This window comes from Hyperolius riggenbachi, chromosome 10, assembly GCF_040937935.1.
Source record: "Hyperolius riggenbachi isolate aHypRig1 chromosome 10, aHypRig1.pri, whole genome shotgun sequence".
Lineage (NCBI taxonomy): Eukaryota > Metazoa > Chordata > Amphibia > Anura > Hyperoliidae > Hyperolius > Hyperolius riggenbachi.
This window is the reverse complement of record NC_090655.1, coordinates 134,663,468-134,687,906: the sequence shown is the minus strand read 5'-3', so window position 1 is coordinate 134,687,906 and position 24,439 is coordinate 134,663,468. Positions and strand designations below refer to the sequence as shown.

The 24,439-nt window shown below is 43.0% G+C and overlaps 1 protein-coding gene across 2 annotated transcripts in view; it reads left to right on the top strand.

Moving 5' to 3' along the window:
* Nucleotides 1-24,439, top strand: part of CDH23 (cadherin related 23) — a 1,682,716-nt gene that overhangs the window by 978,010 nt on the left and 680,267 nt on the right. For both annotated transcript variants that reach the window (XM_068258239.1, XM_068258233.1), the window contains exons 14-15: nucleotides 18,108-18,172; nucleotides 23,511-23,748. In XM_068258239.1, coding sequence (XP_068114340.1) covers nucleotides 18,108-18,172; nucleotides 23,511-23,748 — 303 coding nt within the window. The remainder of the gene's footprint in view (nucleotides 1-18,107; nucleotides 18,173-23,510; nucleotides 23,749-24,439) is intronic.

Below are 24,439 nucleotides of genomic sequence, written 5' to 3'. Positions count from 1 at the left end.
GAGTTTTTTCATAAAAATTTTTATGGCAAGATTTGCTGCTCTACTCTTTATTGCAGAAAATATACCATAGTTGGGAATATGTGTATTTTAAGTAAAGTCTTGCCTAAATATGCTTTTAGACCATTTTTGCGATTTATACATTTTTCTGCAGATAAGCACCATAGCATAACATCATTTGTGGCCAGTTCAAATATTATATGATATTGTTTAAGTTGCTAGTTGTAGTTTGTGAGGTGCTGGCAGTATGGGCAGTGCGCCACAAATGCCATCTGGACGCCTTTGGACAGATGCAAGGGCTGCATTTGCTTCATGATCCCTAACTTTCAAAGCGTTCTATAGAGATACAGGTCATAGGAGGTGTCAGACTGGAGGGACAAAGTTTGGATGATGGTAATGCTGTACTCTTCCTAATGGGGCAGAACCGAGCTGTGTCCAGGTGGCAGAACATTTCTATGAAGTTAGATTAGAACTACTTTTAAAACTTTCTGGTCAGTACAGAAAAGTGAAACGGACAGCTGCTGCCTGCACCTTCAGTATGGCACAAATTCTTTACCTAAATATGCAGAATTTGTGGGGGTTTTTTGAGCATTGAAAAGCAAAAAAATATTTTAACTTCTTTTGACCACTGACCTAGAAAGTCAAAAAAAATTAAATAAATCAAACCCAATACTTGTTGATTAATTAGCTGTCAATGATTCTTTCAGTATTTTCTTTTTCTTATATCAAGAGGATTGCTTTAGGGTGAAAATCTGGTTAATAAACATTCTCGAAAAATTTGCGACTGTTCACAGATGATGTTCGTCCATCACTATCTGGCAGTTTCTTTTGGCAGTTGTTGGAATTGCAAGTGGAATGTGATGGATTGCGGAGAAACCACCGCGCGTTCTGACAGTGAGGCGGTGGTGTCCGCGTACAGAGCGGCGGTTTCCCCGCAGCAACATGCGTCTAGTTTGTCTGGACCTAGTAGTGCACACAGATGGAGAGCTACGCGCGCGCGCGCTGCAAGACAAGCTCTTTATGCCAATAGGAAAAGGGTCAGCTGATCGAGGCAGTCAGTTGATCCCAGCTCAGCAGGTGATTGGTTGATAGGAGCTGGGTGGCGCTGTGGAGCGCTTTGCTATATATATCTCTTGCCGTTCAGTTGCTGGTTGTCTGGCGTTGCGAATACCTATGTGTTAGCACTCAGACCTTAGTCAGATCCTTCAGTGTGGTGGAACCAGGTGGACCTGGGAATCCACACTTAGCCAGTTCACTGTATTATTATCTATGTTATTCTTTATACCAGTTCCAGGGTGTAGAGACCACGGACCTCACACCCCAGACTAGGAATGCTGTATATCATCTGTGTTATTCCCTAGACCAGTTCCAGGGTGTAAAGACCACGGACCTCACACCCCAGACTAGGAATATTGTATATCATCTGTGTTATTTCTTAGACCAGTTCCTGGGTGTGGGACCACGGACCTCACACTCTAGACTAGGCAATATTGGATATCTGTTTATGAATTGTAGCTCTCCTGATTTCTCTTCTGCTTTCTGATTCGGTACCTTCGCACGTCTGATCTACTGTTTCTGACCCTGCCTGTCCCTGGTTACCGAATTAGTCTCCTGTCTCTGTACTTTATCTGTCTTTGTGTTGCCGACCCGGCCAGCCCTTCTGGCTGTCACCCACCCCTTGGGTGCTCAGTCCTCCTGCAGGGGTCCCCTGCTCCTCAGAGGGGGCCTTGCTGCAAAACCAGTCAGGGACTCCCCCTCCTGGAGCCCTTGACTGCAGTAGAGTCTTCTCTACTTATTGGACCACCTGCTACCCCGGTGGTCCAATTCCTACTGTTACACCAAACACTTACACGCTTCAGGTGTCTAGAGGTTAGTTATACTTGGATTATGGGCGATTCTGCAGATCCTCAATAATCAGGTATATCTGTATTCTTGGGGATACTGCAGATCGCCAAGAATCAGATTCTCTCTGGTTGCTGACATCTATCGTTACATGGAAATAATGTTTACTGATGAGACAAATGCTTTCTTTCATCCTGATTCTTTGGCTTGAGTTTGAGTCACTGACCTGAATCAAGTACTGTATGCACCCAGTGATCAGAGATGGTCATTGAGAAGCTACCCCCATAAAGTTGCAACGTTGCTATGTGAACCTATCTTGAGATTATTATTTTGTATTTATATAGTGCCAACATATTCCACAGCCCTGTACTGAGTATATTGTCTTGTTGTCAACTGTCCCTCAGAGCTGCTCACAATCTAATCCCTATCATTGTCATAGGTCTATGTCACGTAGTGTACATACACTACGTGATATAGACATATGACAATGGTAGGGAATATATTGTAGTCTAGGGCCAATTTAGGGGGAAGACAATTAACTTATCTGGATGTTTTGGTGATGTGGGAGGAAACCCACAGTAGGCGCCTTATTTGTGGCTACAAGCACTATTAGGCACTGCTATTTGACCTGAGGAAGTGGGTATGCACCCACGAAACGCGTTGCCAGTGCAATAAAATTCTATTAATACGTGAACTTGTCTTCATTGAGGTAAGCCACCTCACTTTTTTCATTTTATTTGTTTTTAACGTATTTTATCTGCTCTGGGCACCTCTTCCCCCTTTACCTTGTGCCTTCACCCTCCTTTTGGAGGGGGATCAACCCTCTTTGACCAGTATAGGTCATTTGAGGTTTACTTTTTATCAAGAGTGCGACCATCACCAGCTCCGTCTGGTCACCCGAGTGGAGTCGGGGTTATACAGCTGGGATTCAAACTATGGACCCAGCGCTGCAAGGCAAGAGTGCTAATCACTACGCCACTGTGCTGCTCATAAGATGCATATCTCTTTATTTTTCATTTATGACATCGGTTGATAAGATGCTGTATGATTTTGAACTGAACATTAACTACTGTACTTGAGACAGTCATTAGGAGTAGTTCCGAGTGTTAAGTGTATTCAGTATATTTATCTCCCTCTGAAATGCAGAACGAACTCTGAGATCAAAAGCTAAGGCCTACAAATGCCAGCTATTTGTGTCAATGTTCTCCAGGGAATTAAGTGTTGTGTAATCATTCTCACCTCTGTAGATTATGTGCTGCAGAAGATCATGTTCTCCTTGAGTTATGTAACTTGACTCTTTCACAAGCTTTGTGACATGTCGCACCTCTAGCTGTTTCCCTGCTTGATGAAAGTAATGAGCTTGTATAAAACAGGTAATCATGCTGACACCACCACTCTGTTGCAAGGTAACTTCCTGGAAAGGAAGATAAAGTAGTGGGATCATAGACTGTAATATATACAAGGGTTGTTTCTATTGTCACTGTTTTCTGAAAATGAATTGTGTATGAGGCCTAAGTGTTATTATCAATGATAGACCAGGAATATACCAGCGCACAAAACTTGCATAGAGATGTACACTCTTTCAATAATAATTCCCCGGGAAGATCATATACTGCGCGGATGCACTGCTTGACTTGACAACCGGTTCCGTGAATGTAGAGGAGAGAGGGAGGACAAGTGAGAGATTCACTTCTGTAGGACTACAATAGAAGGAAAACCAAGTTGTTGGCTTTTAGTGGTTCAATATAACAGATTACTATTACTAACGCTACCATTTGGCAACCCTGGCTGAAGACACCTGTACTTGCTATAGGTTTATGAACAATACTTTCATGAAAGATCTTTCCATTTGAGACGTAGCTATGTTATATATGTTCCGCCGGATTGAAAAAGCAATTCCGTTCCAACCAAACAGAATGGAATGACCAATTTCCGCCCAAAAATGCAGAAAATGCAATTCCGCGGAAAGCGGTGACCATCCCTACTAGAGAGAGAGAGAGAGATGAATCTACATGGCTATCTGGGGTTCTCTTCAGACAACTATTGAACACAAAAGGCAAGGCCATGCCTGGGTGGGCTTGAACCACCAACCTTTCAGTTAACAGCCAAACATGCTAACCAATTTTGCCACAAAGACTGTGTACCACAAATACTGTGCACGCAGTTGCAGTTGAATGATTTTATGGGGATGTATGTGTGTCTTTTGGAGGGAGGAAGTAAGTCTGCTCCAAGAAGTTTCAGCATGTAGTGTTGGTGGTATAATGGTTAGGATAGCAGCCTACAGAGCGGCCTGGGTTCTATTCCTGGCCAATGTGAGTTAGCTTTTGACATACTACAAATCCTTAAGCAATTTTCTCTTGGATATATCATAATGGTACATGCTAGGCTGGCTTCAGCATGTAGTGGTGGTGGTGGTATAGTGGTTAAGTAAGCTACCTACCACGCACTCAGACCTGGGTTCAATTCCCAGCCAAGGTATGTAAGCTGGCTTTTGAAATACTACAATTCCCTGGAAGATGAGACGGGAGTGATGGAGAAGGGAGGGAGAGAGGGATTACACTTCCTGATGTTGTAAAGCAGTGTAGGCCTGCAACTGAACATTCAATGAGATCTCTGACCTTAAAACACTGCTTAGTATGAAATCCCGAATTTTTACTGGGACTTTTGATGTGTATTTCACTCAACCATGTCTAGCTCCAGGTATTAGACACCTTGAAACATAATTTCTATCATTTTTCTAGTCAGCAGAAAATTTTCAAAATATTTAAGTTCACCTCCCCATTAAAGTCTATTGCGGTTCGCGAAAGTTCGGTCGAACCGAACCTTCCGCAAAAGTTCACGAACGGGGTCCGCGAACCGAAAATGGCGGATTCTTAAAGTTTCCTGTATGCTTTTCCTTGTAAGGCATACATTTAAAAAAGGCACCTGGTAGTAGAATATTGATAATCACACCAATACTGTACTATCCCTCACTGTACCTCTATTCTTATACTAACCCTCCCCTATCTGCATCTAACACTTCCCTCCCCCAAACTTCTCCTAACTCTAACTTCCGCCTAACTACTATGTCTGCCTTACTACTACTACTACTACTACTACTACTACTACCACCACCACCCAGGCACACAAATTACTCTGGTGCTCAGCTTATCTGAGTGTCTATAGCCGCTGTCATGCAGGTCAATGGAAAGGAAAGAGTTCAGAGGGCAGCACAAAGTTTAAAATGTTTCTGTGGTGATAGTTACCGTGCCACTGTATCCAAGAGCTCCTCAGAATGGAGATCAAGCACAAGAAGATTTCAGGAGTGATCCTTTTCCCTGCGCAGGACATGAGCACTGGCTGAAATCTGTGATATCTGCAAGCCACTGATAGTTTTGGGAGGGTCCACTTGGTCAAAGTAGGTTAGGAGCCGCAGCTCGATCGTATCGGTTTGTTATGTTAAATGAAATCCATGGCAGAGGATAGCGAGTATAGCGAATACTTGGGGTTGTTTGTTACGATAAATTTCATGCGCCATAATTATACAGTAAGTGCCAGAATAGACAACATTTTGCAAATCTAATGGCAGAGGTATAGTGGATATTTCAGCTTGTTTGTAACCATAAATGTTGTGCGCCATAATTATATAGTAAGTGTCGCAGCAGGAAAGCAGAGCTGGAACGCTGCAGACATTGCTTCTGCCAGCACTCGCTCTGCAGGAAATCCCCATTTTCCTGCCATAACGAACTACTCTGAGGGGGGGGGGGGGGGCACGTGTGGCCCCCACTGACAGAAGCCCCAAAGTCAAAAGGTGGGGGGTGGGGAGGAGCCAGAGCCGGGGACAGGAACGGAGTTGGGTGGATTCAATCTGTTTCTCACATTGGCCGCAGTGCGACGGCCACTTCTAGTTTTGACCGGCTAAAACCCGAAGTGGCCAAACTTCTGTTCTGGCTGTAACATATGCATTAAACACAGCATAAATCTAATAGCTAAAAATATTGGTTTCCAAGTTGGAAGTACTCAAACTTTTCACTTAACATATAAGCTAATAAGATTGCAGTTGCCTTACTAGTGCTATCAGATTGACTTGAACTGTAGCTAAGTAAACCATGCAGAAAAGTTTATGCTGTATCTGGGGGAGGGGGGGGGGGGGGTGAATAATTACTTAATTACAAGCCAATCTGATCATTTTTCCTGAAATCAGCAATGTTATGAATTTGCATTGGTGTAGAGTAAATAAGCCTTGAAATGACATAAGACCAATCTTGTACTGTTTCAAATTGTTTTATTGCTCAATGTTTTAGAGCAAAAATATAATTTTACATTTGATCCCACTTTAAGACAGAGACCTCATTTGTGAGAGTACACTTAGAAAATTAAGGGTTTTAAGTTATGAATTTTCTCTAATATGATTATATGCATCTACCTAATCACAATTAAATGTACATGTATGAATACATTTAAAAGACTACATTTAATTGGATAAGCACAGTTAATAGGCACCATAAAAAATACCATACAAGTAAACAAATTAATTGTGTATTAGTGCATCATGTCCCTTCAGGGTAAATCTGTTATTAAAGCAAGCTTTTCTAGCATAGGCTGGTAAAATTCCTTCATTACCCAATGCATTCATAGTCCATTTAGTGCTTCATGACTGCTGCATATTGTCATGCTCATTTACTGGCGAAGTATGCTTCAATGACTTATTGGAAATCTTTCTCCCTTGGCTGTACCTGCACAATTGTCATTATTGTGTAAGTTAAATTAGTAATTGATTCTCCAACTACCCTTTTCTTGACTGCTTGCATTAGCTAGCTTCAGCATTACTAAGAAGAAGGCCCAGCCATTTAAACTCTTGTTAAACAATGTCAAGTGTATTGGGTGCATAGTCCAATTGATGGTATATTGTAGAGCCCTCAAAGCAAAGGTTGGTCGGTATGTTTGTCTTTATTTCTCTCTCTCTCTCTCTCTCTCTCTCTCTCTCTCTCTCTCTCTCCCCTCCTCTTCATTCGCCTACTCTTTATCTCATTATTTATCTCACTGCTATTTTTTCTTCTCTCCACTTTTAATGTTCATTTTAATTCAGAATGTTGGCTGCCCACAACTCAGCTAAATTTAACAGTAGCCTTCAATACTTAGTGCATGCTTATGATAGTACACACATACCTGTTATTTTAACCTCCCTGGCGTTATGATTACTTCCGGATTTAGGGTCTAAAAGCCGTGCAATTTTTTCACAAGTTTTTAGACCCTTAAAACAAGAATAAAACATACCACACAGAGATCTGCAGCAGCAACTCCATATAACTCACTCAGGCACAGGATTACTGCTCTGTGCTGCGGATTTCCATTCCGAGCCTGACTCGGGATTTTCGCTAAGGAGGTTATATCCAGCCAGTGCTGAGAAAAAATCTTTTAAAAGTCATTTGGAAATGAATTCTGAAAATTATGCAGTATCTTCTGTCCAAATTGCCTCCTTCCCTTTCCCCTTCACTGTTTCTGGTAGCTGTGAGCTGATCATATGACTCATTAATAATAATAATAATAATAATAATAGAGTTATAGCGGGCAGAGACTTCCCCTGACTGCAGAATACGGTGTCAGTTTTGCCTTATTTTAGCTCCACTTTCCCCTAAGAAAAGAAGAAATTATTTCTAAAGCATTTTTGAAGAATTTTAACAAGCTCTATGTATGATGCCGACATACCTGTTCATCTGGTGGGCACTTTGGAGTTCTCCATGTAGTCGACTGAAATGATTTTTGGTCTTACACCCCTACTGTTGAGATGGCAGTAAATACTCCAGCTGCAGATGCACAAAATACACAGTGGAGGGTTAGGATAGTTAGTGTTTGAAAGCTCTATTAGAGTTTGGCAATTGATGGAGGAGGTGTGACCATGTTTTTGCACTACTGGAACCACAGAGAATCTGTAATTGTTTTACAAACACTCTACTTATTGGGAGTCACCCAAAATCACCCACCGGGTAAGGTGTGTGTGTGTGTGTGTGTGTGTGTGTGTGTATATAGGGTGGGGAGCTGAGCTTATTGATGAGATATGCCATTTTAACTAGTGTTGGTGCTCCAATCCAGGTTTGTTAATTTCAAAACCGAAATTATGCCATAAACCACACTTCAGCACCAAAGCTAGTGGAGAGTAGAGATGGGCCGAACGGTTCCAGGCGAACTTCAGTGGTTTGCGTTCGCCTGGACCAGGCGAACTTTAGTGGAAGTTCGATTCGCCCCATAATGCACTTTGGGGGTCAACTTTGACCCTCTGCATCACAGTCAGCAGGCACATTGTAGCCATTCAGGCTACACTAAGCCCTGGAGCCCCACCCCCCTTCTATAATGCAGGCTCCGGCGGCCATTAGCCTCACTCGTGTGCCTGCTAGAGACAGACTAGGGACAGCTGCTGCAGACTTGGTCTTCTAGGGACAGATTAGTTAGGTTCTTGGCTGCTTAGTTTGCTCCTGGCTGATTATTATTGCTTTTATAGCACCCCTCAACAGCTCTTTTCAGAGCTCATCCTGTATTTTTTTTTTTTCTGTGTGTCAAACTGACACTTTTGTTGCATGCACAGCCTTGCTAATTCATAGTGTGTGTGCCACTGCTAGCAGCCCAGCACATTCAGTGACTATCTGTGTGTGTGACAAGGAGCTGCACATTGTACTACCCAGTACTGCATATACCCAGTACCTGTTGTGTTTACTTAACCCACCTCATCACTGCATATACCTAGCTTTGTGTTGAGTGAACCCAGCTCACTGCATTTAACTACCTGTTGTGTTGAGTGAACCCACCTCACTGCATCTAAGTACCTTTACTGTTCAGTAAACCCACCTCACTGCATCGAACTACCTGTTGTGTTGAGTGAACCCACCTCACTGCATATAACTACCTTTAGCCCGGCGACCATATGGGCTTGAAAACCGCCACGGCCTACACTCTCGCCACGGTGCACAACAGTCCAGCACGGCCGTCACTACGCAAACAGCTGTTAGCGGTGCGTTACACAGTGAGTTTGGTGTGTCAGTGTGAAGCAGAACTCTAATTATACTCCCTGATTGATGTATACACATGCAAGATGTTTGAAAGCACTTTAGGCCTGCAATTTAGCATTCAATGTCATTTCTGTCCTTAAAACGCTGCTTTGCGTCACATCCAGATTTTTCCCCGGGACTTTGGGCATGTATCCCACTCCGCCATACCCCGTCCAGGTGTTAGACCCCTTGAAACATCTTTTCCATCACTTTTGTGGCCAGCATAATTTTTTCTAGTTTTCAAAGTTCGCATCCCCATTGAAGTCTATTGCGGTTCGCAAACTTTTCCGCGAACCGAACCTTCCGCAAAGGGGGTTCGCGAACTGAAAATCGGAGGTTCGGCCCATCTCTAGTGGAGAGGCTCACAGGGTTGCGATCTGCATCACACTCCATGTGACCCTGATGTCTCCTCCTTCCAAGCTGGAAGGAGGAAGCATTGGAGTCATGTGAAGCATGGTGTGAACTGCACGTGAGTGACCTCTCCATGATCCTCTGCACTAGCTTTGGTGCTGAAGTGCGGTGTATGGGCATACTTAGGGTTTCCAAATGTAGGAACCCAGATTCAAATACCAGCTCAAATTTTAACACAATTTGTAGGAGTCGTTATTTGTGTATAAACAATACCTACACATCACTGTCTTAACATTGCATAAGAAGGGACCTATTCCGCCTTGACTTTAAATGTAAATGTTTTCTGTTTAGCTTTTTTTTTCATGTTTTATTGGTTTGGATACTAAAATAGAAGATATTTTTGAATCAGGATGTCCATATTACAGGCGGAATTTGATATTTGTTTGGAACTTAACCGGCTGGTTTGTGATTGTCTTGTTTTACTGCTTCTCTGTAAAGAACCACAGGGCTTAATTATAGGTCACTTAGTGAGTAAACTTGTTTTTTTTATGCAGTAAACAAAAAAGCATTTTATTCTTTTTACGAGCTGCAGAAAAATGTAGTTATTCATTACAGAGTCTTTATGGGGGTAAAACTATTTTCTTTCAGCATGTATCTTAATGCAAAATGCAAACAAACAATATAGTATTTTTAGTGACAGTGGGTGATGGTGATTCATTGTTTTTTTGTTTTTTTCCTCTGTGGCCAACTGTGCATCCATAGTTGTTCCTGTAACACATAAAAGACTCAAGAATTGGAAATATTTCATATTATAACAGCTTACCTTTTTCCGCATCATCTTTAATGAAGAATTTAATTTGCAATACATAAAGCATTTTTTCACCCCCTGGCTACAGATGAAATAACTTTTGAAAGTATGCTTTTTTTATTATGTTTTTTAAACATTTAAAGCTTTATTGTTGAAATGTAAAATAGCAGTACAAACAGATATTGGCAAAAATATAATCAAACAAATTTTTACAGGTGGCTGTGAGAAAACATAATAAAATAATCCAACATGAAAATAACAGCATCCATAGTGATACCAGGGACCATATGCAATTAACTTTTTCACCTTAGTTTTCTTCTAGGTGATATTTTCACAACCTATCATAAAATGCCTTTTAAGCAACCAGCAACCAAGAAAATACCCAAAGTACATTTGATAGTACTTTTTCACCAACATTTGGGTACTTTTTCAATTGTAAATTGCTGAAAATGTAGTTTAAAGAGAAGATAAAAATTATCTCCTAGGAGATAACTCAGGTGAAAAAATTAATTGCATATGGGCCCATGGGTCTAGGAGTCTACCACTGCTAAAAATGAGGAGATACGAGACGTGTAGGCCCACAGTGCCATCAAGGTATTCTTTCTGAACTTATAGAGGAACTCTGATCACCTAGACATTTATCCAAATACCTAACCTCTTCTGGTTTGGTTCCCAGTTGAAATATTTTAGAATAAAATTTGCAAATACCCTAAACTAGTTTTGGATCTCCCGCTTTATACTGGCGATAAGGCTAATGACTTATATAACAATTGCCATATGACTACACCTGTAATGAATCCTAACAGTAGCAGCTTTAATGCTCAGTTTATATTGCTTTATGCTGATGGCAGTAAATCATTTTGCTTAAATTCCTCAGGGTGCTCTGGTTTCCTCCCACATCCCCAAAACATACTGGTCATTTAAATTGTTCCCCTTCCAAAATTGGCTTTAGACTATGCTAGAGACACAAGACTATAAAAGTGGTAGCAGTTAGATTGTGAGCGCCTGTCAGGGATAGTTAATGACATGGCTATGGGCTCTGTATAACACTGCAAATAATGACAGTGCTATATAAATGCGCAAGGATTTATATAAGGGACTCTGTCATCATGCTAAAACAAAAAGTGTAAACATAGATTTTATGTATTTTTTTTTTTGCACTGTCTGTTGAAAAAAGACATGCAAAAGTACAACAATATCTTTATTCCAACTTTTACACATACAGTATGTAAATGCAACATGTCTTTATATTTTGCTCAGATCTCCTGTTTAATCTAATTTTCATAGCTCACATTCTTTGTGAACTGAGCAGACATTTTCTTACATTTACAGTCAGATATGCCAGGTTCTTTATTCTCCAGTGGTTCATGGATAGGACAACGATAAAGCTTTATGAAGTAGGTCTTTGGGACTGGTTAGAATAGGTGAGCAGCCTACAAGTCTGAGTAACCAGACAGAGTTAGGGCTCTTTCATATGGGCTGCTGAAGGCAGTGAATTAACTGCCTTTCAGCTGCTCTCTTGCCTCGGCTGGGCACTTGTTAGCACTCGGTACCAATGGTGGACAGACGGCCCTCCCCACGGAGTCACACCTGAGGGTGGCAGCAGTTGTGCTCAGACAAAGGTGTAGCAATAGGGGATGCAGAGGTTGCAACCGCACCGGGGTCCTTGGGCCAAAGGGGCCCCAAGTGGCCCTCCCTCAACCCCATTATTAGCTCTCTATTGATCCTGTGCAAGTAATGATCACTTCTATAGATGCGTTGAATAGTAGTAATCGGTAACAAACTGTTACCCACCCTCTTCTTGCACTTCTGAGACTGTGGCTGTCCTTGGCAGGTTTTGGCACCCTGTATCATTTATTATGTAGAGTGCTGGTGGGTGCCCAATGTAAAACTTGCACTGGGGCCCATAGCTCCTTAGCTACGCCTCTGGTTCAGATGCAACATGGTGCGGTTGTCTGTCACCAGGTAACACCATCGCGTGTCTAGAGCCACCACACATGGTGTTACAGATGCTGTAATTCAGCTGTATTATAATTGCACCTGAATCACTGCCCAACAAGTGCACAGTTCAGCCTCCCCTCTGAATGAGGCCAATAAGGAACCAGTCATGTTACACCATCTTGGAGCTCTCAAGCTAGAGGCCTGCGTGGGTCTAATTTTGCAGATCCGCACTTGCAGCCCCGAGACCCATACCCGACCTGCAACCCACTTTCTGGTGAATCTGGTACCCTCACCGCCCCGACGTGACCCACAGACCTCCAGACCCACAACCCGCTTTCTGGTGAATCTGGTACCCTCACCCGACCCAACCCGGAGGCCTCCACACCCACAACCTAACCCGCAACCCGCTTTCTGGTGAATCTGGTACCCTTACCCAACCCACAGGCCTCCAGACCCACAACCTGACCCGCAACCCGCTTTTTCCATTTTACTATAAAATATACATTGGTAGTCTCGCTGGAAGGCTGTAAAGTAAGTGAAACCTATTTTTATACACAAAGTAAAGCCAAAGAAGTGTTTAAGATCTTTTTTTTTTTTTTTCTATACTTTTGACTAAATTATGACAATTATCTCATGCTTGCTTGCTTTCACTTCCCGCGACCTGACCCGCACCAGTAGGGCCGCTACCCACAATCCGATTGGAATCAGAACTGGTACCTGAACCCGACCCGCAGTTCAGGTAACCCCCGGGTACACAACCCGATGCAGGGCTCTAATTCAAGCCCCTCTCAGTGCATACGGAAAAGAGTAATTAGCACAAAGTAGTACTGTGTATTCAGATTCCTCCTACTACACTATACTCAATTATTCAGAATGCTGAATTGAAGTTTGAATTTTCTGGATTCTATTAGTTACAATGACAAAATTTTACTACACTGTTTTATACATTCTGTCATTGCTCATTTTGCTGGTGTGAAAAAAATTTCTGTGGCACTTCTAGTCAGAAGCACTTAGTTATAATCTATAATTTTCCAACCCATGTTGTGATTTACATGTGCATTCTAACCTCTGTCTTTTGTCTGGTAGGGAACTGACTGTAATTTATAGTAAAGTTATTACAGAAATTAGGGAGGTCACATCCTGACACTGGGCGTAGAGAGCAGCTGCTGTAATTTATAGTGTTGAGCGACTCACTGGGTAGACATACTACAGTTCTCAGCTTAAACCTGTGTGCTCGACAGGTGCTATATTGGGCTAGTAAAATAAATTGCTGCAACTTGTGTGCTTATTTTGTAAGAGTTGTTCACTCTTTTCATTCTTGTAAATCAGATGGCATGAAAGTGAACCAGAACTCTTGTACAGCACACAATGAAAAGTTTTTATTCCACATATAGTTTGTGTGTCCTGTGTTTGGTTAGCCACACCAAAATGTCTAATTAGATCTTATCAGCAGCTGTGAAAGGCCCCGTGCACGCCAAAAACCTCTAGCAGATCTGCAAAGCGCTAGAGGTTTTTGAAGCAGATTTCAGAGCGATTCTAGGCATGTTTTCTAAACATGCCTAGCAGTTTTTGGAGCGTTTATGTGTAGCACATTTCAAATATTGTTACGGTAAAGCTGTTACTGAACAGCTTCTGTAATAAAAACGCCTGGAAAAACGCTCTGATCTAGCATTTTTCAGAGCGGATTTCCACTTTCCTATACTTGAACATTGAGGCAGAAACGCCTCAGAAATCTGAAAATGCGGCAGCCTCCGAGTTTGCGTTTGTGGAAAAAACGACCCACACTGGTGTGCACCATCCCATTCACTTTCATTAGCCAAGCGGTTTTCCTCCTGCAAGCGTTTTGAAAAATGCTCCAGAACCGCTCTGGTGTGCACCAGCCCAATCAGAGCTGTGAGCTCTGCCAGGGTTCTTTGCTCATAATTACACACTGAGGATTAACCCTTTTTGTGCTCCCAGGAGTGTGGAACAAACTTAAAACAGGGTTTGTTTGTTTTTTAGGATTTCCACAAATTGTAATGGAGGTTTATTTTCCCCTAAAGGTTACCATGCTGTGGCTAATCCTTTAGAGCAGAGAGGAAGTCCTGGGTTTAATTCCACTCGAAGTTGGGCATAGATAGGACATGAAATTGTTAGATGAGGTCCCAGGGAAGGCATGTATAAATCACATTTTGTAAAAAAAAAAAAATTAAACGATCTTCAAATCAAAATAACTGCAAATGTATTGTGTAACGGTGTTCCACATGTTTATAATTTGATCCTTTTCACACCTTGCAGCACAATCAGATCACTGCAGTGAAAGTAGCTGTTTGTGTAGACATGACTAGTAAAGTATATTGTTGGATTGCGGTGGAGCAGGTGGTGACTGTGGTGATATATTGGGGTGCTGATAATGTTAAGGATAATAACAGAACATATTTCTGTCCTGTTTCTGTCTACTGGGTAAAACCTCAGATGTGTATTGTGCTTGGGAGTAATTGGTCACCTGGCCAGAGTAAACTGAAGGCTAATGTGAGTCTGCATGTAAATGTACATTACCTCTTCCCTCATTGTCCAGCAGGGGAAACTGTGTCTACTGCTAATTATCTGCCTATTGAAGAAGAATAGGCTGGTCGGCATGGCTTTTTAACTCTGGAGTCAGCCATTGTCCCATTATACAAAGCAAGCCTACCAGAGTCTCGGGAACAGGGGAAGCTGACACCTGAAGGTTTGAAATTTACATGACAGCCGGCTGGAAGGGGTTGGAAATCTCTGCAGACTTTAAAAACGGAGACAGGAAAGCTTTGATGCTAGGAAATAATGTTGAGGAAGCCTTTTGATGTCTGTTAGGATACAATCTTACCTGTTGAATTCTGCAACCTTCAAAACGCTAAAACAGGAACCCTTTAAAGTTCGCATATCACAGGAAGACTATGACAAGCATTGGGTGATGTCACAATCTAGGAGATTGCATTAGTTCCTGGGGCTGGACATTAAATGCCCCAGGGGACACTTAGGACTATTTGGGCCCGTTTCCACTGTTGCGACGCGATTTCGCCGGCATTCCGACGCTTGTAAAAACGCATGCGGATGCGTTTCCGCATGCGTTTTTACCCGCGATTTCGCGTGCGATTTCGCATGGCAGGGTGCCATGCGAAATTAACCATGACACTGCCAGGGCAAAATAACATTGAAAAAGGTGCGAAATCGCGGGTAAAAACGCATGTAACAAACGCATGCGTTTTTACTATTAAATACATTAGCGGCGATTCGCACGGATTCCCGACGCAGGCAAATTCTGTGGGTCCCGTCGTGCAGATTTGGCCCGCCGCCAAATCGCTCCCGCACGCCGCACATGTGAAAACAGCCCCGGCCACTTCACTGTAACAAGCGAATCCGCATCTCGTCGCCGCATGCGGATTCGCTATGGTGGAAACGAGCCCTTTAAGTTGGTCCACAACAGTCACAGGGCATCTTCTCCTGGAGATAGCGCATAGCTAGGGATGATCTCGACTCCTGGTCGAAAAAACGGCGTGCTCCCGGCAACAACGTTTAGACCTTCAAGTTGGTAACGTTTTAATCCCCATTTTATTTTTACGCAAATATCCTTGTGTGTATTTTTTGTAACTTTTATCTTGTAACTTTTACTTTGTAAATTTTTTACTTTGTTTTTTGTACATATATTACTTTCTGCATTGTTCCACATTTTTCCTGGAATATTAAATTGTTATTTAATAAACTTGACTTCTGCTGTACTAAACTAACATTCACAGCCTAGAAGAGACTGCAGTGTAACTGTGTATAAGTCCATGCCTAATTGTATGCTTGAACAACACTACCATATGAAATTGTAATTGCATTGTGTGTATGGGGCACTTCTGCGCTCGACAGCAGAGTGGGAGTGGCTAACAATATCGTTCGGAACAACGGTTAGTGGTTTTGCTGCACAACAGTGTAACTTGCATTACAAGTCAGTGCCTGATTGTGCTGTGTTACTGTACAACTGTACTGTGTGTGTGGGTGCGTGGCGTTACCGCATTTGGCCTAAAGCGCAAAGCTGACCCAAATACGAAAACGCAGATTGCATGTTGAGCACTCGACAGCTGAGTGGACGTGTCTAGCAACGGCTAGTGGCGGCAGTGGGAAGTGTTTAAGGGGGCCCAGCCTTGTTTGTAGCTTGAATAAGGCTGCTCCCCGCTTGATCTGGTCAAACCCGCAGTCGGGAACCGTATACGCAGGTGTGCCGCGGGCCAGTTCCTGACAGTGACAACAAGAGAGACTGAGTGCAGAGCACTCTATATTAGGACAGTAGGTGACTGTGTGCATTACTAGTGTTGTATAATCTGTGCTCATGGAAGACTTGACACTGAATTTGAATTATGCTTATGTTTTTGGCTCAGGCAGCCCACAAGCAAGCATTGTCAGTGTTATGGGTTTATCTTTGAACCATTTTTGATGGAGAGCTCTTGTACTGTAAGTCTAAAAATGACATCAGGAAAAAAGAGCCCGGCTGGATAACCAAATCTCAATAACGATAAACATTGTTAACAAAATTGGTTAATGATAAATATACTTTTAAAATAGATGGAAGTTGATAAAAATATATTAACGTTAAAAATCGTAACGTAATTCAACAATACAGCTTACCCCAACCCTTCCCTCACACAGAACCCACCCCTGGTGGTGCGTAAAACTGACCACTCCCCTGGTGGTGCTTAACCCTAACCACCCCCTTGGTTGTGCTTAACCCTAACCACTCCCCCCGGTGGTGGTGCTTAACCCTAACCACTCCCCCTGCAGAAATACCCTTTTACACATAGAAACGATAATATATTTGATAACATAAAATCTGTACACACAAACAAAATAATATGACTACTATAACGTGACGTTGCAAGTTTCTAAAATAACATACGGTACTTATCCGTTAGCCGGGCGCATCCGGCAGGTGGCAACAAAACTCCACCAGAGTTGCATCTTTCCCTACTATCCATGTCGGCCTGGAGGGGGAATAGTAATTAGCGCCACCTGCCGGATGCGCCCGGCTAACGGATAAGTACCTAACATACTTTAAAAACGTCAATGTTCTAATGTTGTTAACAATATTTATCGGGTGCCATTTTTTCGGGGGGGGGGGGGGGGGGGGGGGGGGGGGTTCGCCATATTAATAATTGCATTAGTGTCTATGGTGGTGCTCTTTTCATCCACTAGCCGTCGGCACCCTTTTTTCCTGCTTCCAAAAATGCACTTTCTAATATAGTACTTGCTCAGCTAACGGCTAGAAGAATTTGTCCATAACAAGCAGTTATCTGGGTGGTAGGTTTTGGGATTCCTAATCGCTAGACTGGATGCACACACACCAGATGGCTGAGGTCTCAAAGATGATGTGGCAATGAAGTGTATCAGGGCATTTTTTTATTGTATGTTCTTTGCATGGAACTCCTAAATGCAAGTCTACACTCCTTCTGTGTTGGCAGTCAGGTTCATTGATCCCTATGGCTTGGAACCCTCTTGTGTGTTTTTGGCAGCGTTTTGGGATCACAGACAATTGCCTTTGATTCCCAAAACTGCTTTGCCAGTGTAAGTTGGTTGGGGGGGGGGGGACCCATTAGTGCAATTGTGATTAGGGGCAATCACAATTAGGGGCAATCACAGGACACGTAGCATTTTGAGCTCGCTAGGGGATTTCCTTCTTCCGTCCGTAGCCCTGCCCTCTATAGAAAGCGGTCTCAGGCGCTTATCTGATTGGTCCTGTAGAAGCACCCATTACCTCTTCCTTTAGGGGGCAGGGCTAGGGATGGAAGAAGGACGCCTGGTAAGTATAATATAGTTTTGGGTTTTTTAAAAAAAAAATTGCAAGTTGGAAGGACTGTACGGTTCACTGTACATCGCTTCCAAGCGTTGGGAAATCGCGGTCGCACACGCCCTAGGTATTGCCGCACACACCGCTGCAGCAATTTTAAAGTGCTGCAGTGATTCCTAGTGTGTTCCAGGCCTATCACACATGTAAATTGGATTGTTAGCAGTTAAAATAAAAATGTGATAAAAATAGTCATTAATTGTAACCATTTGCTAGGCTAAGCTTTTTTTTTTTTTTTTCTTTTTTTTTTAAAGACCTGCATCATATAATACACTGGATAAATGCTGCTACTTCTTATCTTTTTCAGGCCACGGACAATGATGTGGGCACCTTTGGAAAAGTGAATTACTACTTCAGCGATGACCCTGATAGGTAAGGATTCGGAAAGCAAATATTTAAAGGCAGTGATGATACCAGTACCGACCATATACCAATACAACATAATTGACAATGTGATGCAAATTTCTGCAGGAGTGCCAGCGTATTTAATGCAAACTGCATGCAGCTTGGAAATAGGTCAATCAAAATCAGCTGCATCTGCATATGATTGGCCCATTTCCAAGCTGCATTCAGTTTGCACTATATTTGCATGCACATCTTTCAAAATAAGCATAGCATTGTCCATCTCCAGAGCTTTGGTGTATAGCTGTCATATTACATGGCCCATACGGTGCCCATACATTACTCGATTTGCAGCATTGATATCTGGCCAGTTCCATCATTATGTTGGAATCTGGCACAGATGCCGCAACATAGCCACTTGATTGATTATTTAGATAGATTTCTGTCCGAATCCATTGAAACAATTGATCTGGCATGCTGGAAAGATCTTGCTCGAAAGGATTTTGGTCAAGTGCACTGAAGTGAACAGCATTGAATATTCCCACACTCTCTCCTTATGTAATGTGTCATCACCTCCCCCAACCCTTCCCCCATCCCTTGTGATTGTGGCAGCTCACCTATCTACTGCGTGCCTCCTCTTCTCTCTATTGCCTGATGATGTGTACATGAGATGCAGTCCCAGCATGCAGGTGTCCTCTGGCAATGGAGAGAAGTGAATAGAGTGGTGTGGTGGATAGGTTAGTTGCTTCCATGTTCGCCACAGGCCTATGGGGGAGTGGCCTGGCAGGCGGAAGTGGTGGTGCTAGGTAGATTTCCATTAAATTTGTAATAGATTGTGTAATCTAATGGAATTTAGTGTGTGGTACGTGGGCAGGTAATAGATCTCTCTCTGATCACTTTCCATCAGATGCTTGATCTGGTGACCATCGTATAGTTGGATGGCCATCATTAGTTTTAGGATCTGTGGGGGTGGGGCTGCTGGTACGGAATCATTATGAATTCTAACCACTGAGAAGTTTGTAGTCTATAGCATTGAAAATCTATTATGCTGATGCGCTGTCGGGACTACTTACCACATGCTTTAAGATTTCTGTGACTTGAGAGGAGCTTCTACACCTATAAAAGCAAGTTGTGCAACTGAACGCCTACGCAGGTCTATCCAAACAGTCTCTTCACTTGAGCTGACTGTTCATATCCTGAAGGATACAACGAAACCCTTTTACAGTGTAACACTATATGGGCACAGTCTTGATTATAATGTACAAAGATAAGAAAAGAAAAAAGCGCTTTCAGTAAATATGGCGTAGGGCCCTATCCAGGACGGGTCTCACCTCCTTAAAGGATACATTCAAGGTAAAATAAAAATGAAAATCCACTTACCTGGGGCTTCCTCCAGCCCCTGGCAGCCATCCTGTGCCCTCGTCGCAGCTCCTCTTGCCAGGTCGACTTCCGGGTCTGCTTCATGTGCGCTCCACGGTGCGGATCACATTGTGTACCTGACGTCATCAGGTCTCTACTGTGCAGGGGCTGTTGGAAGACCCAGGTAAGTGGATTTTTATTTTACCTTGGACCTCTCCTTTAAGATGTGACTGTGCTTGGATAACCGCCTGTAGTAGCGTTTGTCCCACTTGGTAGCCGGGGACCAGGCTCTCAGGCTGCAGCGGTGATGGTGGACGCCCTTCCCTCTGGCAGCGGTGGTGATGGTATCCCCAGCATGAATTCCAGGCTTGCAAGGAGGCCCCAATGGGGAGCAATACGCTCTACTCAGTGGTGACTAGCACACAGAGTGTAGAAGTTGTAAAACCTCAGAAAGCTGCACTGCCGCTAGGTTGCTGACAGCATGTGCTATGGATAATGCAGAATCATAGGTAAAGTAAATCACTTTTATTTGAATAAAGGGAAGGACGTCCACCGCTGCAGCCTGAGAGCCTGGTCCCCGGCTACCAAGTGGGACAAACGCTACTACAGGCTGTTATCCAAGCACAGCCACATCTTAAGGAGGTGAGACCTTTCCTGCATAGGGCCCTACGCCATATTTACATAATACCTGAGAGAGCTTTTTTCTTTTCTTATCTTTTTACTACAGTGGATACAGAGCTGCTCAGCTCAACATCACGCCTGATCGCTGCACCTAGGGAGACTATCCAACTCCTGCCATACATTGATTAGAATGTGGCCATGACACCATTTTCAACTAAAACATGTCACAGCTGCATGCGGTGCAGAAATGGGAGTTAAGTGGAGAGGCAGGAAGTTGTCACCACTAATGTGATTACAATGCTTTTAGGCTGCTTTCACAGTGGGACGTTACAGGTGCACGTTAGAGCAGCCTGTAACGCAGCCCACCGAACAGTAATGAAAAATCAATGAGCTGTTCACAGTGCCCACGTTGCGTTACATTGTAACGCTGCACGTCAAGAGAACGTACTGCATGCAGTACTTTTTACCCGGATAAGCCGCGTTAGACTGCTTGCACATGCTCAGTAATGTTGAGGGGAGAGCGGCCAGGCACATGGCTATTTAATATTCACTGCACTTTGTGACGTGTGCAGTGTTTACTTCCTGGAGCGGCCGCTGTGTGCGGCGATTGGTTGGCGGAACCACGTGATGCCGCATGCGTCCAAGAGTACGCATCACGGACGCCACAGTGAGCTGCACAACGCGGCTCGCTCTGACGTCCACATCCAACACCACCAGGCGTTGCGTTAGGGGCACGTTATGTGACCATAACGTCCCCTAAAACGCAACGTCCTGGTGGGAAAGTAGCCTTACAGGACCACTATCACGAAAAAAGTAGGCAGTTAAAATCTGACAGAACCGACAGGTTTTGAACCAGTCCCATCTACTCATGGGGGATTCTCAGGGTTTTCTTTGTTTTCAACAGCATTTCCTGAACATCAGTTTAACTGCCAAAATAGTAAGATACCAGCCAGACTCCCTACTCACTTGCACACTATTTTGTCAGTTAGACTTTGCAACTGCTGTTCAGCAAATGCTGTTGAAAACAAAGATAACCCTGAGAATCCCCCATGAGGAGATGGACTGGCCCTAAACCTGTCAGTTCTGTCAGATTTTAACTGCCTACTACTTTGTGATAGTGGTCCTTTAAAGTTCTGTGGACTAAAGTCTCATTCGCATGCTAGACAATCTTCAGCCAAAATGGTGGTTCGTCACAATCTAGGGCAAGCATCTGGTGTGCGTACAGGTGCCCACACCATATGACGATAAATCTCCCCAGATTGTCGAGTGTGTAAGAATGAATCAGCACATTGTTTTTATACTCCATGGAATGAGCTAGTATGTCACCCTATTGTCCCCCCTCCATTGAGTTAAACATGGCACGGCGCTCCGCTATAACAAAGCTGCATGTGTATACAGTAAGGATCATCGAGCACAGTATTGTGAGATGCAAAACTACACCCACTCATGTCTGCAAAGAGAGATGCGGTACTGAGAGTTAACATACTCAAATGTTTTGCTATTGCCACAGAGCTCTGCTCTCCTAATACTGGAAGTATCAGTAGGATCGAGCACAGCATAAAACGCTGCAGCAACAGCTGCAAAAGGGGCAGTGTTAGGGTGTGTAGACACATACAATTTTTTGGGGCTAATGATTGTTCAAATTTACCACATACATGTAGCATAAGAGTATATCGAACACAATCTGTCCATGGTATTCAGAATCTGTTGACCCTCATACTACATGGAGGTGGTAAAATTGTCCAATCATTGGCCAATCAAAATCGAAGGTGTGTAAATGGCTTCAAGCCACACTTGTCAGTTTATTCATCAAGAAGAAGTTAATGTTTCCAGAACAACAGGGATGGTCAGACATGCGGATTTACATTTTTGCCGGAATGCTGCCTTCCGTCAAGGGTCTTTCTGATTTCCGTGGAAATCTAAATTTCCGATTTCTGCATTTTTTGCCATTTTTGTTAATAAAGTTAAATAATTAATCAATAAAAACGTTTACCGTGGGATTGGCTATATTTGTCAGATGTACGCTATTATACGTACAACCACAGTACACTTTCAAGTTTTGTGATTGGCCTAGAATTCCTGGGGTAAATTACTGATTCTATGATTGGCCAGATACTTCAGAGTATTGGCCTAAAATTTCCGAGTCTCAGTAATGTATTACGTGGAAAACATTTTTTCACATACCGATTTCCATTGCGGAAAGCTGATTTCCGATTGAAATCCTGGAAAACGGAATTCGGCAGATTTTGGAAGCTCATCCCTACCAAGTTGCAGGCATCAATGGAAAAAAGGCAGAAACCCCAGCAGGTAGGCCAGAACATTTCAATAGTGATTTTTTTTTGTAATTTTTTTTTTTGTATGTGGTTTTTGATATTCCAAGTAGAAAATGTTGCATTTCTCAGGCCTTATTCACAGTGGGATGTTGCGTTGTAATGAGACGTTAAAGTCACAATGCAGCATTACAACGCAATGCAAAAAAAGATGGTAACGCACATTATTGCTGCATTACCGTCACATACAGTAGGTACAGTAAAGCATACAGGCAATGCAAAGTATGCTTTCCTGTACCGGGTAACATGTGCATTTAGAGGTAACGCACTGCTCTGCTAGCAGTGCACAGGGTCGGTTCTCTCATGAAGCAAGATGAAACATTTGCATCAGGTGGCAGAGATTACAGGGGCAGCATTTTTGTACTGTGTTTACACTAACAGCATGCGATCAGAGTAGGAGGAGAAGCGAGAGGAGAATAATGTGAAGATGTCATCATTGGGGAAAAGCAGCTTGTTGTTACAGTATGCGTGAGGAGTCTGATAGTGAGAGGAGGGGGGAGGCAGGAGAGCGACAGTGTTTCATTAGACTTGCAGAACAGAAGGGAGAAGGGAGGCAATGCTGTCCTGAATGAGGAGGAATGAAGTGGCTTAGGGTGAGCAGTTTGTTTGGCACAGACTCACAGCCAGTGTGCTATTGTGTTTAGCTGCAGCATGTCATGTGAGAGCATTAAATGAAGCAGAGTAAATTGTTGGGTGCTGTTCAGAATGGGGGGTGGGGGCACATCCTCACAAGTTTGCTTCAGGCAGCAAAAAGTTTAGAACCAGCCCTGGCAGTGCATTACCATAACGCTGCACATTACAATGCAACGATAACGTCGCACTGTGAATGCAGCCTACCGCACTGCAATGCTAATCCTATGGGACATAGGATTAGCATTGGAGTGCGGTAAGCTGCATTATAAGAGTTTATAGCGCCCTTCTGCAACGTCCCACTGTGAATGAGGCCTCAACTGGAGTTGTGGTGCACAAACAAAAGAAAACTTTAATGCCCATGTACAATTAATAATAATTTTATGTTGGCAAAATACTGATAACCTTGATTTTACTCTGTTTTGTAGGTTTTCACTAGACAAGGACTCGGGTGTAATAACTTTGACTGCCCGACTTGATTTTGAGACCACGCAGCGGTACACTCTCACTGTGATTGCAAGGGATGGTGGGGGTGAGGAGACAACCGGCCGTGTGCGCATCAATGTACTGGATGTAAATGACAATACCCCCACCTTTCAGAAGGATTCGTACCTGGGAGCAGTCCGAGAAAATGAGCCATCTGTGATCTCCGTTATCAAGCTCAGAGTGAGAAAACGAAGGAAATTTTCTATTTTATTTGTTTTATTGGTTGTAGTGTTTCTTATTTCCCAGTCAGGTATTTTTTGGCCAAGTCTTTTGATTACTCTCAACAGGGTCTAACAGCTTAGTTCAAGCTTTTATGCATGCTAATGAGTCGGAATTAGAGATAATAGTTCGGAGCAAACTGCTTCTAATCAACTACACACAAAGGTCCAATTGGTATAATTTCTCTGTCAAATGTGACCTGTTGTTGTATCATTGCTGGAAGGTGATCCCCTTGTCTTACAAGTGGCTTTGGGATTTTCAGCTGCAGAGGACAGTTTATAAGACGGAGGTTCCAGCTGGGTAAGACCCATAAATATCTAGCTCATTCTTTAGTGAAACGGCTAATAGATCTCACACCTGGATTATAAGTCACAAAGAACCTCTCCATTTCTTTACAAATGAGGTTATTTTAACATCAAAGACTAACACAGGCAAGATGAAGTAGCGTAAGTTGATGCAGTTTGTCTTTATTTACCAATGTCTTCCCATTCTTTAACGTAAAAATACTGAAACTTTATTAGTATGTAATAAAAGTTTAAGGTAACCATGCACAAATAGATTTTCCCATTTGATGCACTGCAGATTCGATCCCTCTGATCTGATTGGGAATTTAGGCTATTAATGTTAGAGTTGATCAATTTTGATATAACAT